The sequence below is a fragment of the Salmo salar genome, chromosome 28 (assembly GCF_965601325.2).
Source record: "Salmo salar chromosome 28, fSalSal1, whole genome shotgun sequence".
Lineage (NCBI taxonomy): Eukaryota > Metazoa > Chordata > Actinopteri > Salmoniformes > Salmonidae > Salmo > Salmo salar.
The window spans coordinates 28,697,976-28,711,356 of record NC_138318.1 but is presented as its reverse complement, the minus strand read 5'-3'; the positions used below and the strand labels follow the sequence as shown (position 1 = coordinate 28,711,356).

Genomic DNA, 13,381 nt, shown 5'->3' with positions numbered 1-13,381 from the left:
ACTACTACTGATACACACAGCAACAGAGGAAGGTTACTACTGCTGATACACACAGCAACAGAGGAAGGTTACTACTACTGATACACACAGCAACAGAGGAAGGTTAGTACTACTGATACACACAGCAACAGAGGAAGGTTAGTACTACTGATACACACAGCAACAGAGGAAGGTTACTACTACTGATACACACAGCAACAGAGGAAGTTTACTACTACTTATACACACAGCAACAGAGGAAGGTTACTACTACTGATACACACAGCAACAGAGGAAGGTTATTACTACTGATACACAAAGCAACAGAGGAAGGTTACTACTACTGATACACACAGCAACAGAGGAAGTTTACTACTACTGATACACACAGCAACAGACGAAGGTTACTACTACTGATACACACAGCAACAGTGGAAGGTTACTACTGATACACACAGCAACAGAGGAAGGTTAGTACTACTGATGCACACAGCAACAGAGCAAGGTTACTACTACTGATACACACAGCAACTGAGGAAGGTTAGTACTGATACACACAGCAACAGAGGAATGTTACTACTACTGATACACACAGCAACAGAGGAAGGTTACTACTGATACACACAGCAACAGAGGAAGGTTAGTACTACTGATACACACAGCAACAGAGGAAGGTTACTACTACTGATACACACAGCAACAGAGGAAGGTTACTACTACTGATACACACAGCAACAGAGGAAGGTTATTACTACTGATACACACAGCAACAGAGGAAGGTTACTACTGATACACACAGCAACAGAGGAAGGTTAGTACTGATACACACAGCAACAGAGGAAGGTTACTACTGATACACACAGCAACAGAGGAAGGTTACTACTACTGATACACACAGCAACAGAGGAAGGTTAGTACTACTGATACACACAGCAACAGAGGAAGGTTACTACTGATACACACAGCAACAGAGAAAGGTTAGTACTGATACACACAGCAACAGAGGAAGGTTACTACTGATACACACAGCAACAGAGGAAGGTTACTACTACTGATACACACAGCAACAGAGGAAGGTTAGTACTACTGATACACACAGCAACAGAGGAAGGTTACTACTACTGATACACACAGCAACAGAGGAAGGTTACTACTACTGATTCACACAGCAAAAGAGGAAGGTTAGTACTACTGATACACACAGCAACAGAGGAAGGTTACTACTACTGATACACACAGCAACAGAGGAAGGTTAGTACTACTGATACACAAAGCAACAGAGGAAGGTTACTACTACTGATACACACAGCAACAGAGGAAGGTTAGTACTACTGATACACACAACAACAGAGGAAGGTTACTACTACTGATACACACAACAACAGAGGAAGGTTAATACTACTGCTACAGCAACAGAGGAAGGTTACTACTACTGATACACACAGCAACAGAGGAAGGTTAGTACTACTGATACACACAGCAACAGAGGAAGGTTACTACTACTGATACACACAGAAACAGAGGAAGGTTACTACTACTGATACACACAGCAACAGAGGAAGGTTAGTACTACTGATACACACAGCAACAGAGGAAGGTTACTACTACTGATACACACAGAAACAGAGGAAGGTTACTACTACTGATACACACAGCAACAGAGGAAGGTTACTACTACTGATACACACAGCAACAGAGGAAGGTTACTACTACTGATACACACAGCAACAGAGGAAGGTTAGTACTGATACACACAGCAACAGAGGAAGGTTACTACTACTGATACTCACAGCAACAGAGGAAGGTTAGTACTGATACACACAGCAACAGAGGAAGGTTACTACTACTTATACACACAGCAACAGAGGAAGGTTACTACTACTGATACACACAACAACAGAGGAAGGTTACTACTACTGATACAGCAACAGAGGAAGGTTACTAGTACTGATACACACAGCAACAGAGGAAGGTTACTACTACTGATACACACAGCAACAGAGGAAGGTTACTACTACTGATACACACAGCAACAGAGGAAGGTTACTACTACTGATACACACAGCAACAGAGGAAGGTTAGCACTACTGATACACACAGCAACAGAGGAAGGTTAGTACTACTGATACACACAGCAACAGAGGAAGGTTAGTACTACTCATACAGACAGCAACAGAGGAAGGTTAGTACTACTGATACAGACAGCAACAGAGGAAGGTTACTACTACTGATACACACAGCAACAGAGGAAGGTTAATACTGATACACAAAGCAACAGAGGAAGGTTACAACTACTTATACACACAGCAACAGAGGAAGGTTACTACTACTGATACACACAGCAACAGAGGAAGGTTGCTACTACTGATACACACAGCAACAGAGGAAGGTTACTACTACTGATACACACAGCAACAGAGGAAGGTTACTACTGATACACACAGCAACAGAGGAAGGTTATTACTACTGATACACACAGCAACAGAGGAAGGTTACTACTGATACAGACAGCAACAGAGGAAGGTTACTACTACTGATACACACAGCAACAGAGGAAGGTTAGTACTACTGATACACACAGCAACAGAGGAAGGTTAGTACTACTGATACACACAGCAACAGAGGAAGGTTACTACTACTGATACACACAGCAAAAGAGGAAGGTTAGTACTAATGATACACACAGCAACAGAGGAAGGTTACTACTACTGATACACACAGCAACAGAGGAAGGTTAGTACTACTGATACACAAAGCAACAGAGGAAGGTTACTACTACTGATACACACAGCAACAGAGGAAGGTTAGTACTACTGATACACACAACAACAGAGGAAGGTTACTACTACTGATACACACAACAACAGAGGAAGGTTAATACTACTGATACAGTAACAGAGGAAGGTTACTACTACTGATACACACAGCAACAGAGGAAGGTTAGTACTACTGATACACACAGCAACAGAGGAAGGTTACTACTACTGATACACACAGCAAGAGAGGAAAGTTACTACTACTGATACACACAGCAACAGAGGAAGGTTAGTACTACTGATACACACAGCAACAGAGGAAGGTTACTAGTACTGATACACACAGCAACAGAGGAAGGTTACTACTACTGATACACACAGCAACATAGGAAGGTTACTACTACTGATACACACAGCAACAGAGGAAGGTTACTACTACTGATACAGCAACAGAGGAAGGTTACTAGTACTGATACACACAGCAACAGAGGAAGGTTACTACTGCTGATACACACAGCAACAGAGGAAGGTTACTACTACTGATACACACAGCAACAGAGGAAGGTTACTACTGCTGATACACACAGCAACAGAGGAAGGTTACTACTACTGATACACACAGCAACAGAGGAAGGTTAGTACTACTGATACACACAGCAACAGAGGAAGGTTAGTACTACTGATACACACAGCAACAGAGGAAGGTTACTACTACTGATACACATAGCAACAGAGGAAGTTTACTACTACTTATACACACAGCAACAGAGGAAGGTTACTACTACTGATACACACAGCAACAGAGGAAGGTTATTACTACTGATACACAAAGCAACAGAGGAAGGTTACTACTACTGATACACACAGCAACAGAGGAAGTTTACTACTACTGATAAAAACAGCAACAGAGGAAGGTTACTACTACTGATACACACAGCAACAGAGGAAGGTTACTACTGATACACACAGCAACAGAGGAAGGTTAGTACTACTGATGCACACAGCAACAGAGCAAGGTTACTACTACTGATACACACAGCAACAGAGGAAGGTTAGTACTGATACACACAGCAACAGAGGAAGGTTACTACTACTGATACACACAGCAACAGAGGAAGGTTACTACTGATACACACAGCAACAGAGGAAGGTTAGTACTACTGATACACACAGCAACAGAGGAAGGTTACTACTACTGATACACACAGCAACATAGGAAGGTTACTACTACTGATACACACAGCAACAGAGGAAGGTTACTACTACTGATACAGCAACAGAGGAAGGTTACTAGTACTGATACACACAGCAACAGAGGAAGGTTACTACTACTGATACACACAGCAACAGAGGAAGGTTACTACTACTGATACACACAGCAACAGAGGAAGGTTACTACTGCTGATACACACAGCAACAGAGGAAGGTTACTACTACTGATACACACAGCAACAGAGGAAGGTTAGTACTACTGATACACACAGCAACAGAGGAAGGTTAGTACTACTGATACACACAGCAACAGAGGAAGGTTACTACTAGTGATACACATAGCAACAGAGGAAGTTTACTACTACTTATACACACAGCAACAGAGGAAGGTTACTACTACTGATACACACAGCAACAGAGGAAGGTTATTACTACTGATACACAAAGCAACAGAGGAAGGTTACTACTACTGATACACACAGCAACAGAGGAAGTTTACTACTACTGATAAAAACAGCAACAGAGGAAGATTACTACTACTGATACACACAGCAACAGAGGAAGGTTACTACTGATACACACAGCAACAGAGGAAGGTTAGTACTACTGATGCACACAGCAACAGAGCAAGGTTACTACTACTGATACACACAGCAACAGAGGAAGGTTAGTACTGATACACACAGCAACAGAGGAAGGTTACTACTACTGATACACACAGCAACAGAGGAAGGTTACTACTGATACACACAGCAACAGAGGAAGGTTAGTACTACTGATACACACAGCAACAGAGGAAGGTTACTACTACTGATACACACAGCAACAGAGGAAGGTTACTACTACTGATACACACAGCAACAGAGGAAGGTTATTACTACTGATACACACAGCAACAGAGGAAGGTTACTACTGATACACACAGCAACAGAGGAAGGTTAGTACTGATACACACAGCAACAGAGGAAGGTTACTACTGATACACACAGCAACAGAGGAAGGTTACTACTACTGATACACACAGCAACAGAGGAAGGTTAGTACTACTGATACACACAGCAACAGAGGAAGGTTACTACTACTGATACACACAGCAACAGAGGAAGGTTACTACTTCTGATTCACACAGCAAAAGAGGAAGGTTCGTACTACTGATACACACAGCAACAGAGGAAGGTTACTACTACTGATACACACAGCAACAGAGGAAGGTTAGTACTACTGATACACAAAGCAACAGAGGAAGGTTACTACTACTGATACACACAGCAACAGAGGAAGGTTAGTACTACTGATACACACAACAACAGAGGAAGGTTACTACTACTGATACACACAACAACAGAGGAAGGTTAATACTACTGCTACAGCAACAGAGGAAGGTTACTACTACTGATACACACAGCAACAGAGGAAGGTTAGTACTACTGATACACACAGCAACAGAGGAAGGTTACTACTACTGATACACACAGAAACAGAGGAAGGTTACTACTACTGATACACACAGCAACAGAGGAAGGTTAGTACTACTGATACACACAGCAACATAGGAAGGTTACTACTACTGATACACACAGCAACAGAGGAAGGTTAGTACTACTGATACACACAGCAACAGAGGAAGGTTACTACTACTGATACACACAGAAACAGAGGAAGGTTACTAGTACTGATACACACAGCAACAGAGGAAGGTTACTACTACTGATACACACAGCAACATAGGAAGGTTACTACTACTGATACACACAGCAACAGAGGAAGGTTACTACTACTGACACAGCAACAGAGGAAGGTTACTAGTACTGATACACACAGCAACAGAGGAAGGTTACTACTACTGATACACACAGCAACAGAGGAAGGTTACTACTACTGATACACACAGCAACAGAGGAGGGTTACTACTGCTGATACACACAGCAACAGAGGAAGGTTACTACTACTGATACACACAGCAACAGAGGAAGGTTAGTACTACTGATACACACAGCAACAGAGGAAGGTTAGTACTACTGATACACACAGCAACAGAGGAAGGTTACTACTACTGATACACACAGCAACAGAGGAAGTTTACTACTACTTATACACACAGCAACAGAGGAAGGTTACTACTACTGATACACACAGCAACAGAGGAAGGTTATTACTACTGATACACAAAGCAACAGAGGAAGGTTACTACTACTGATACACACAGCAACAGAGGAAGGTTACTAGTACTGATACACACAGCAACAGAGGAAGTTTACTACTACTGATACACACAGCAACAGACGAAGGTTACTACTACTGATACACACAGCAACAGAGGAAGGTTACTACTGATACACACAGCAACAGAGGAAGGTTAGTACTACTGATGCACACAGCAACAGAGCAAGGTTACTACTACTGATACACACAGCAACAGAGGAAGGTTAGTACTGATACACACAGCAACAGAGGAATGTTACTACTACTGATACACACAGCAACAGAGGAAGGTTACTACTGATACACACAGCAACAGAGGAAGGTTAGTACTACTGATACACACAGCAACAGAGGAAGGTTACTACTACTGATACACACAGCAACAGAGGAAGGTTACTACTACTGATACACACAGCAACAGAGGAAGGTTATTACTACTGATACACACAGCAACAGAGGAAGGTTACTACTGATACACACAGCAACAGAGGAAGGTTAGTACTGATACACACAGCAACAGAGGAAGGTTACTACTGATACACACAGCAACAGAGGAAGGTTACTACTACTGATACACACAGCAACAGAGGAAGGTTAGTACTACTGATACACACAGCAACAGAGGAAGGTTACTACTGATACACACAGCAACAGAGGAAGGTTAGTACTGATACACACAGCAACAGAGGAACGTTACTACTGATACACACAGCAACAGAGGAAGGTTACTACTACTGATACACACAGCAACAGAGGAAGGTTAGTACTACTGATACACACAGCAACAGAGGAAGGTTACTACTACTGATACACACAGCAACAGAGGAAGGTTACTACTACTGATTCACACAGCAAAAGAGGAAGGTTAGTACTACTGATACACACAGCAACAGAGGAAGGTTACTACTACTGATACACACAGCAACAGAGGAAGGTTAGTACTACTGATACACAAAGCAACAGAGGAAGGTTACTACTACTGATACACACAGCAACAGAGGAAGGTTAGTACTACTGATACACACAACAACAGAGGAAGGTTACTACTACTGATACACACAACAACAGAGGAAGGTTAATACTACTGCTACAGCAACAGAGGAAGGTTACTACTACTGATACACACAGCAACAGAGGAAGGTTAGTACTACTGATACACACAGCAACAGAGGAAGGTTACTACTACTGATACACACAGAAACAGAGGAAGGTTACTACTACTGATACACACAGCAACAGAGGAAGGTTAGTACTACTGATACACACAGCAACATAGGAAGGTTACTACTACTGATACACACAGCAACAGAGGAAGGTTAGTACTACTGATACACACAGCAACAGAGGAAGGTTACTACTACTGATACACACAGAAACAGAGGAAGGTTACTAGTACTGATACACACAGCAACAGAGGAAGGTTACTACTACTGATACACACAGCAACATAGGAAGGTTACTACTACTGATACACACAGCAACAGAGGAAGGTTACTACTACTGATACAGCAACAGAGGAAGGTTACTAGTACTGATACACACAGCAACAGAGGAAGGTTACTACTACTGATACACACAGCAAAAGAGGAAGGTTACTACTACTGATACACACAGCAACAGAGGAAGGTTACTACTGCTGATACACACAGCAACAGAGGAAGGTTACTACTACTGATACACACAGCAACAGAGGAAGGTTAGTACTACTGATACACACAGCAACAGAGGAAGGTTAGTACTACTGATACACACAGCAACAGAGGAAGGTTACTACTACTGATACACACAGCAACAGAGGATGTTTACTACTACTTATACACACAGCAACAGAGGAAAGTTACTACTACTGATACACACAGCAACAGAGGAAGGTTATTACTACTGATACACAAAGCAACAGAGGAAGGTTACTACTACTGATACACACAGCAACAGAGGAAGTTTACTACTACTGATACACACAGCAACAGAGGAAGGTTACTACTACTGATACACACAGCAACAGAGGAAGGTTACTACTGATACACACAGCAACAGAGGAAGGTTAGTACTACTGATGCACACAGCAACAGAGCAAGGTTACTACTACTGATACACACAGCAACAGAGGAAGGTTAGTACTGATACACACAGCAACAGAGGAAGGTTACTACTACTGATACACACAGCAACAGAGGATGGTTACTACTGATACACACAGCAACAGAGGAAGGTTAGTACTACTGATACACACAGCAACAGAGGAAGGTTACTACTACTGATACACACAGCAACAGAGGAAGGTTACTACTACTGATACACACAGCAACAGAGGAAGGTTATTACTACTGATACACACAGCAACAGAGGAAGGTTACTACTGATACACACAGCAACAGAGGAAGGTTAGTACTGATACACACAGCAACAGAGGAAGGTTACTACTGATACACACATCAACAGAGGAAGGTTACTACTACTGATACACACAGCAACAGAGGAAGGTTAGTACTACTGATACACACAGCAACAGAGGAAGGTTACTACTACTGATACACACAGCAACAGAGGAAGGTTAGTACTACTGATACACAAAGCAACAGAGGAAGGTTACTACTACTGATACACACAGCAACAGAGGAAGGTTACTACTACTGATACACACAACAACAGAGGAAGGTTAATACTACTGATACAGCAACACAGGAAGGTTACTACTACTGATACACACAGCAACAGAGGAAGGTTAGTACTACTGATACACACAGCAACAGAGGAAGGTTACTACTACTGATACACACAGAAACAGAGGAAGGTTACTAGTACTGATACACACAGCAACAGAGGAAGGTTACTACTACTGATACACACAGCAACATAGGAAGGTTACTACTACTGATACACACAGCAACAGAGGAAGGTTAGTACTACTGATACACACAGCAACAGAGGAAGGTTACTACTACTGATACACACAGAAACAGAGGAAGGTTACTAGTACTGATACACACAGCAACAGAGGAAGGTTACTACTACTGATACACACAGCAACATAGGAAGGTTACTACTACTGATACACACAGCAACAGAGGAAGGTTACTACTACTGATACAGCAACAGAGGAAGGTTACTAGTACTGATACACACAGCAACAGAGGAAGGTTACTACTACTGATACACACAGCAACAGAGGAAGGTTACTACTACTGATACACACAGCAACAGAGGAAGGTTACTACTGCTGATACACACAGCAACAGAGGAAGGTTACTACTACTGATACACACAGCAACAGAGGAAGGTTAGTACTACTGATACACACAGCAACAGAGGAAGGTTAGTACTACTGATACACACAGCAACAGAGGAAGGTTACTACTACTGATACACACAGCAACAGAGGATGTTTACTACTACTTATACACACAGCAACAGAGGAAAGTTACTACTACTGATACACACAGCAACAGAGGAAGGTTATTACTACTGATACACAAAGCAACAGAGGAAGGTTACTACTACTGATACACACAGCAACAGAGGAAGTTTACTACTACTGATACACACAGCAACAGAGGAAGGTTACTACTACTGATACACACAGCAACAGAGGAAGGTTACTACTGATACACACAGCAACAGAGGAAGGTTAGTACTACTGATGCACACAGCAACAGAGCAAGGTTACTACTACTGATACACACAGCAACAGAGGAAGGTTAGTACTGATACACACAGCAACAGAGGAAGGTTACTACTACTGATACACACAGCAACAGAGGATGGTTACTACTGATACACACAGCAACAGAGGAAGGTTAGTACTACTGATACACACAGCAACAGAGGAAGGTTACTACTACTGATACACACAGCAACAGAGGAAGGTTACTACTACTGATACACACAGCAACAGAGGAAGGTTATTACTACTGATACACACAGCAACAGAGGAAGGTTACTACTGATACACACAGCAACAGAGGAAGGTTAGTACTGATACACACAGCAACAGAGGAAGGTTACTACTGATACACACAGCAACAGAGGAAGGTTACTACTACTGATACACACAGCAACAGAGGAAGGTTAGTACTACTGATACACACAGCAACAGAGGAAGGTTACTACTACTGATACACACAGCAACAGAGGAAGGTTAGTACTACTGATACACAAAGCAACAGAGGAAGGTTACTACTACTGATACACACAGCAACAGAGGAAGGTTAGTACTACTGATACACACAACAACAGAGGAAGGTTACTACTACTGATACACACAACAACAGAGGAAGGTTAATACTACTGATACAGCAACACAGGAAGGTTACTACTACTGATACACACAGCAACAGAGGAAGGTTAGTACTACTGATACACACAGCAACAGAGGAAGGTTACTACTACTGATACACACAGAAACAGAGGAAGGTTACTACTACTGATACACACAGCAACAGGGGAAGGTTAGTACTACTGATACACACAGCAACAGAGGAAGGTTACTACTACTGATACACACAGCAACAGAGGAAGGTTAGTACTACTGATACACACAGCAACAGAGGAAGGTTTGAATTACTGATTCACACAGCAACAGAGGAAGTTTAGTACTACTGATATACACAGCAACAGAGGAAGGTTAATACTACTGATACACACAGCAACAGAGGAAGGTTACGAATAATTTTAAAGGACCTACAGGTAACTGCCAAAATAATGGAAACACCTGAGTAAATTTGGGATACAAAGTATATTGAATGCAGGTGCTTACATACAGGTGTGGTTCCTAAGTTAATTAAGCAATTAGCATCCCATCATGCTTAGGATCATGTATAAAAACGCTGTGCAGGCCATTGTTTTTTCCATTATTTTAGCTACCATGGCTATGCCCCTATAAGATTACAATGAATGGTTTGATTAGCATGAAAACGATGTAAACCATATGCCATGGCCATCTCAGTCACCAGATCTCAACCCAATTGAACACTTACAGGAGATTCTGCAGCGGCACCATCGACAGTGTTTTCCACCACCATCAACAAAACACCAAATGATGGAATTTCGATCACCTAGCCACAGAAAGCCATACAGCCATTTTCCAAAGAAGGAGAGTTGTCACAAAAGTCAGAAATAGCATTAAAATAAATCACTAACCTTTGATGATCTTCAATGGATGGCACTCCCAGGACTTCATGTTAGACAATAAATGTGTGTTTTGTTCGATAAAGTTCATCTTTATGTCCAAAAACCTCATTTGAAATTGGTGCGTTATGTTCAGAAATGCATTGTCTCAAACAAACATCCGGTGAAATTCCAGAGAGCCACATCAAATTACAGAAATACTCATCATAAACATTGATGAAAGACACAAGTGTTATACATAGGATTAAAGATAAATGTATTGTTAATCCAGCCTCTGTGTCAGATTTCAAAAAGGCTCCATGTTAGACAATAAATGTTTGTTTTGTTCGATAAAGTTCATCTTTATGTCCAAATACCTCCTTTTTGTTCACGCGTTTAGTCCAGTAATCCAAATGCACAAAGCGCGGGCACAAAGTCCAGACGAAAAGTCAAAAAAGTTCCATTAAAGTTAGTAGAAACATGTCAAACGATGTATATAGTCAATCTTTAGGATGTTTTTATCATAAATCTTCAATAATATTCCAACCGGACAATTCCGTTGTCATTAGAAAGGAAAGAGAACGAGCGTCACGCTCACGGCCACGCGCGAGACTAAACTAATGTCTTTCAGCTTGACCACTTGTTGAAACAGCTCTTATTCGATCCCCTTTCACAATACAAGCCTGAAACAACTTCTAAAGACTGTTGACATGTACTGGAAGCCTTAGGAAGTGCAATCTGACCCCACAGACACAGGATATTGGATATGCAATCACTTAAAAAAACTACAAACCTCAGATTTCCCACTTCTGGTTGGATTTTTCTCAGGTTTTTGCCTGCCATATGAGTTCTGTTATACTCACAGACATTATTTTAACCGTTTTGGAAACTTTTGAGTGTTTTTTTATCAAAATCTACCAATTATATGCATATCCCAGCTTCTGGGCCTGAGTAACAGGCAGTTTACTTTGGGCACGCTTTTCATCAAAACTTCCCAATGCTGCCCCCTATCTCAATGAAGTTTTAATAAACACTTAATTACCATCCTGTCTTCTCTTCTAGTTGGTTCCTACGTTAGGTGCCAGTGCGGTGGTGATGGCCCTACAGCTGTGTGATGAGGTGAGCCTGGCAGGGTTTGGTTATGAGCTGCAGCATCCCGGTGCCAGACTACACTACTATGAGAGTCTATGTGTGGACGCCATCAAGGCCCAGGTACACTACAGTATATAAGAGCAGTGGAGAGAGAATGACAAACGCTGATTGTTTGCTGTTCCCATAAAAATATTTGTTAGCTTGTGCTACTAGTACGGTCCAGGTCAGAGAAGCACTTTTGAATTATATATATTTTTCAAATGAAAGTCTCTTAAGTATCTTCCTGTATTGATTGTCTTTGTCCAGGTGGTACATGATGTGAGCGCTGAGAAACTCTTCCTCAGAGAGCTAGTGGCTGCAGGTGTCTTGACTGACCTCACAGGGGCGCTGTGACAAAGAGACAGTACCAGGGATGAACCCTGTTCTAGCAGTTGTGGTTTGAGGTTAACTGCCTTGCTCAAGGGCAGAACGGCAGATTTTTCCACCTTGCCGGCTCGGGGATTCGAAACAGCGACCTTTATTAACAACCCCTGGTTCCTTTTCCTACCATGATGATTCAACCAATCAAGGCTTAGTTGAAAAATGTACTATTATTATATACTGTATTATGCACTATAAAAATGTATGCACCCATTACTGTAAGTCGCTTTGGATAAAGGTGTCTGCTAAATGTCATATGTAATTATTATATATTAAATTCCCAAAGCAGCTGTTTGTATATCAATATCAAATCATTTCTGGGTAACGGTTAAGTACCTTACTGTAATAGATTTAAATAAAAATGGGCAAAAAAACATTTCTCAAGAAAGAATTTAGCTAGGACTGTCTGGGAGTGGTCTGAGTGGGGAGGGGAAAACTGAAAACTAGCTGTTATTGGCAGAGGTTTGGAACTCTCTTTGTTATTGGTCTATTAACTAATTTACTGCATGGTGACGCCACCATGGAAAGCAGAAACACCCTCCCATGCAAACCTGCTCATTAGAAGGTTCTGTGTAGATTGTATTTTCAACCAGCAACTGTCAGGAAATAACACT

At 41.7% G+C, this 13,381-nt stretch overlaps 1 protein-coding gene across 1 annotated transcript in view; it reads left to right on the top strand.

The window, feature by feature from the left end:
• The window catches only part of st3gal7 (ST3 beta-galactoside alpha-2,3-sialyltransferase 7), a 117,335-nt gene extending 104,278 nt beyond the window's left edge, over positions 1–13,057 (top strand). Inside the window, exons 7-8 of the mRNA XM_045710061.2 lie at positions 12,318–12,467; positions 12,654–13,057. Of these exons, the coding sequence (XP_045566017.1) occupies positions 12,318–12,467; positions 12,654–12,740 (237 nt within the window). The 3' untranslated portion in view covers positions 12,741–13,057. The remainder of the gene's footprint in view (positions 1–12,317; positions 12,468–12,653) is intronic.
• The last annotated feature ends 324 nt before the right edge of the window (positions 13,058–13,381 follow it).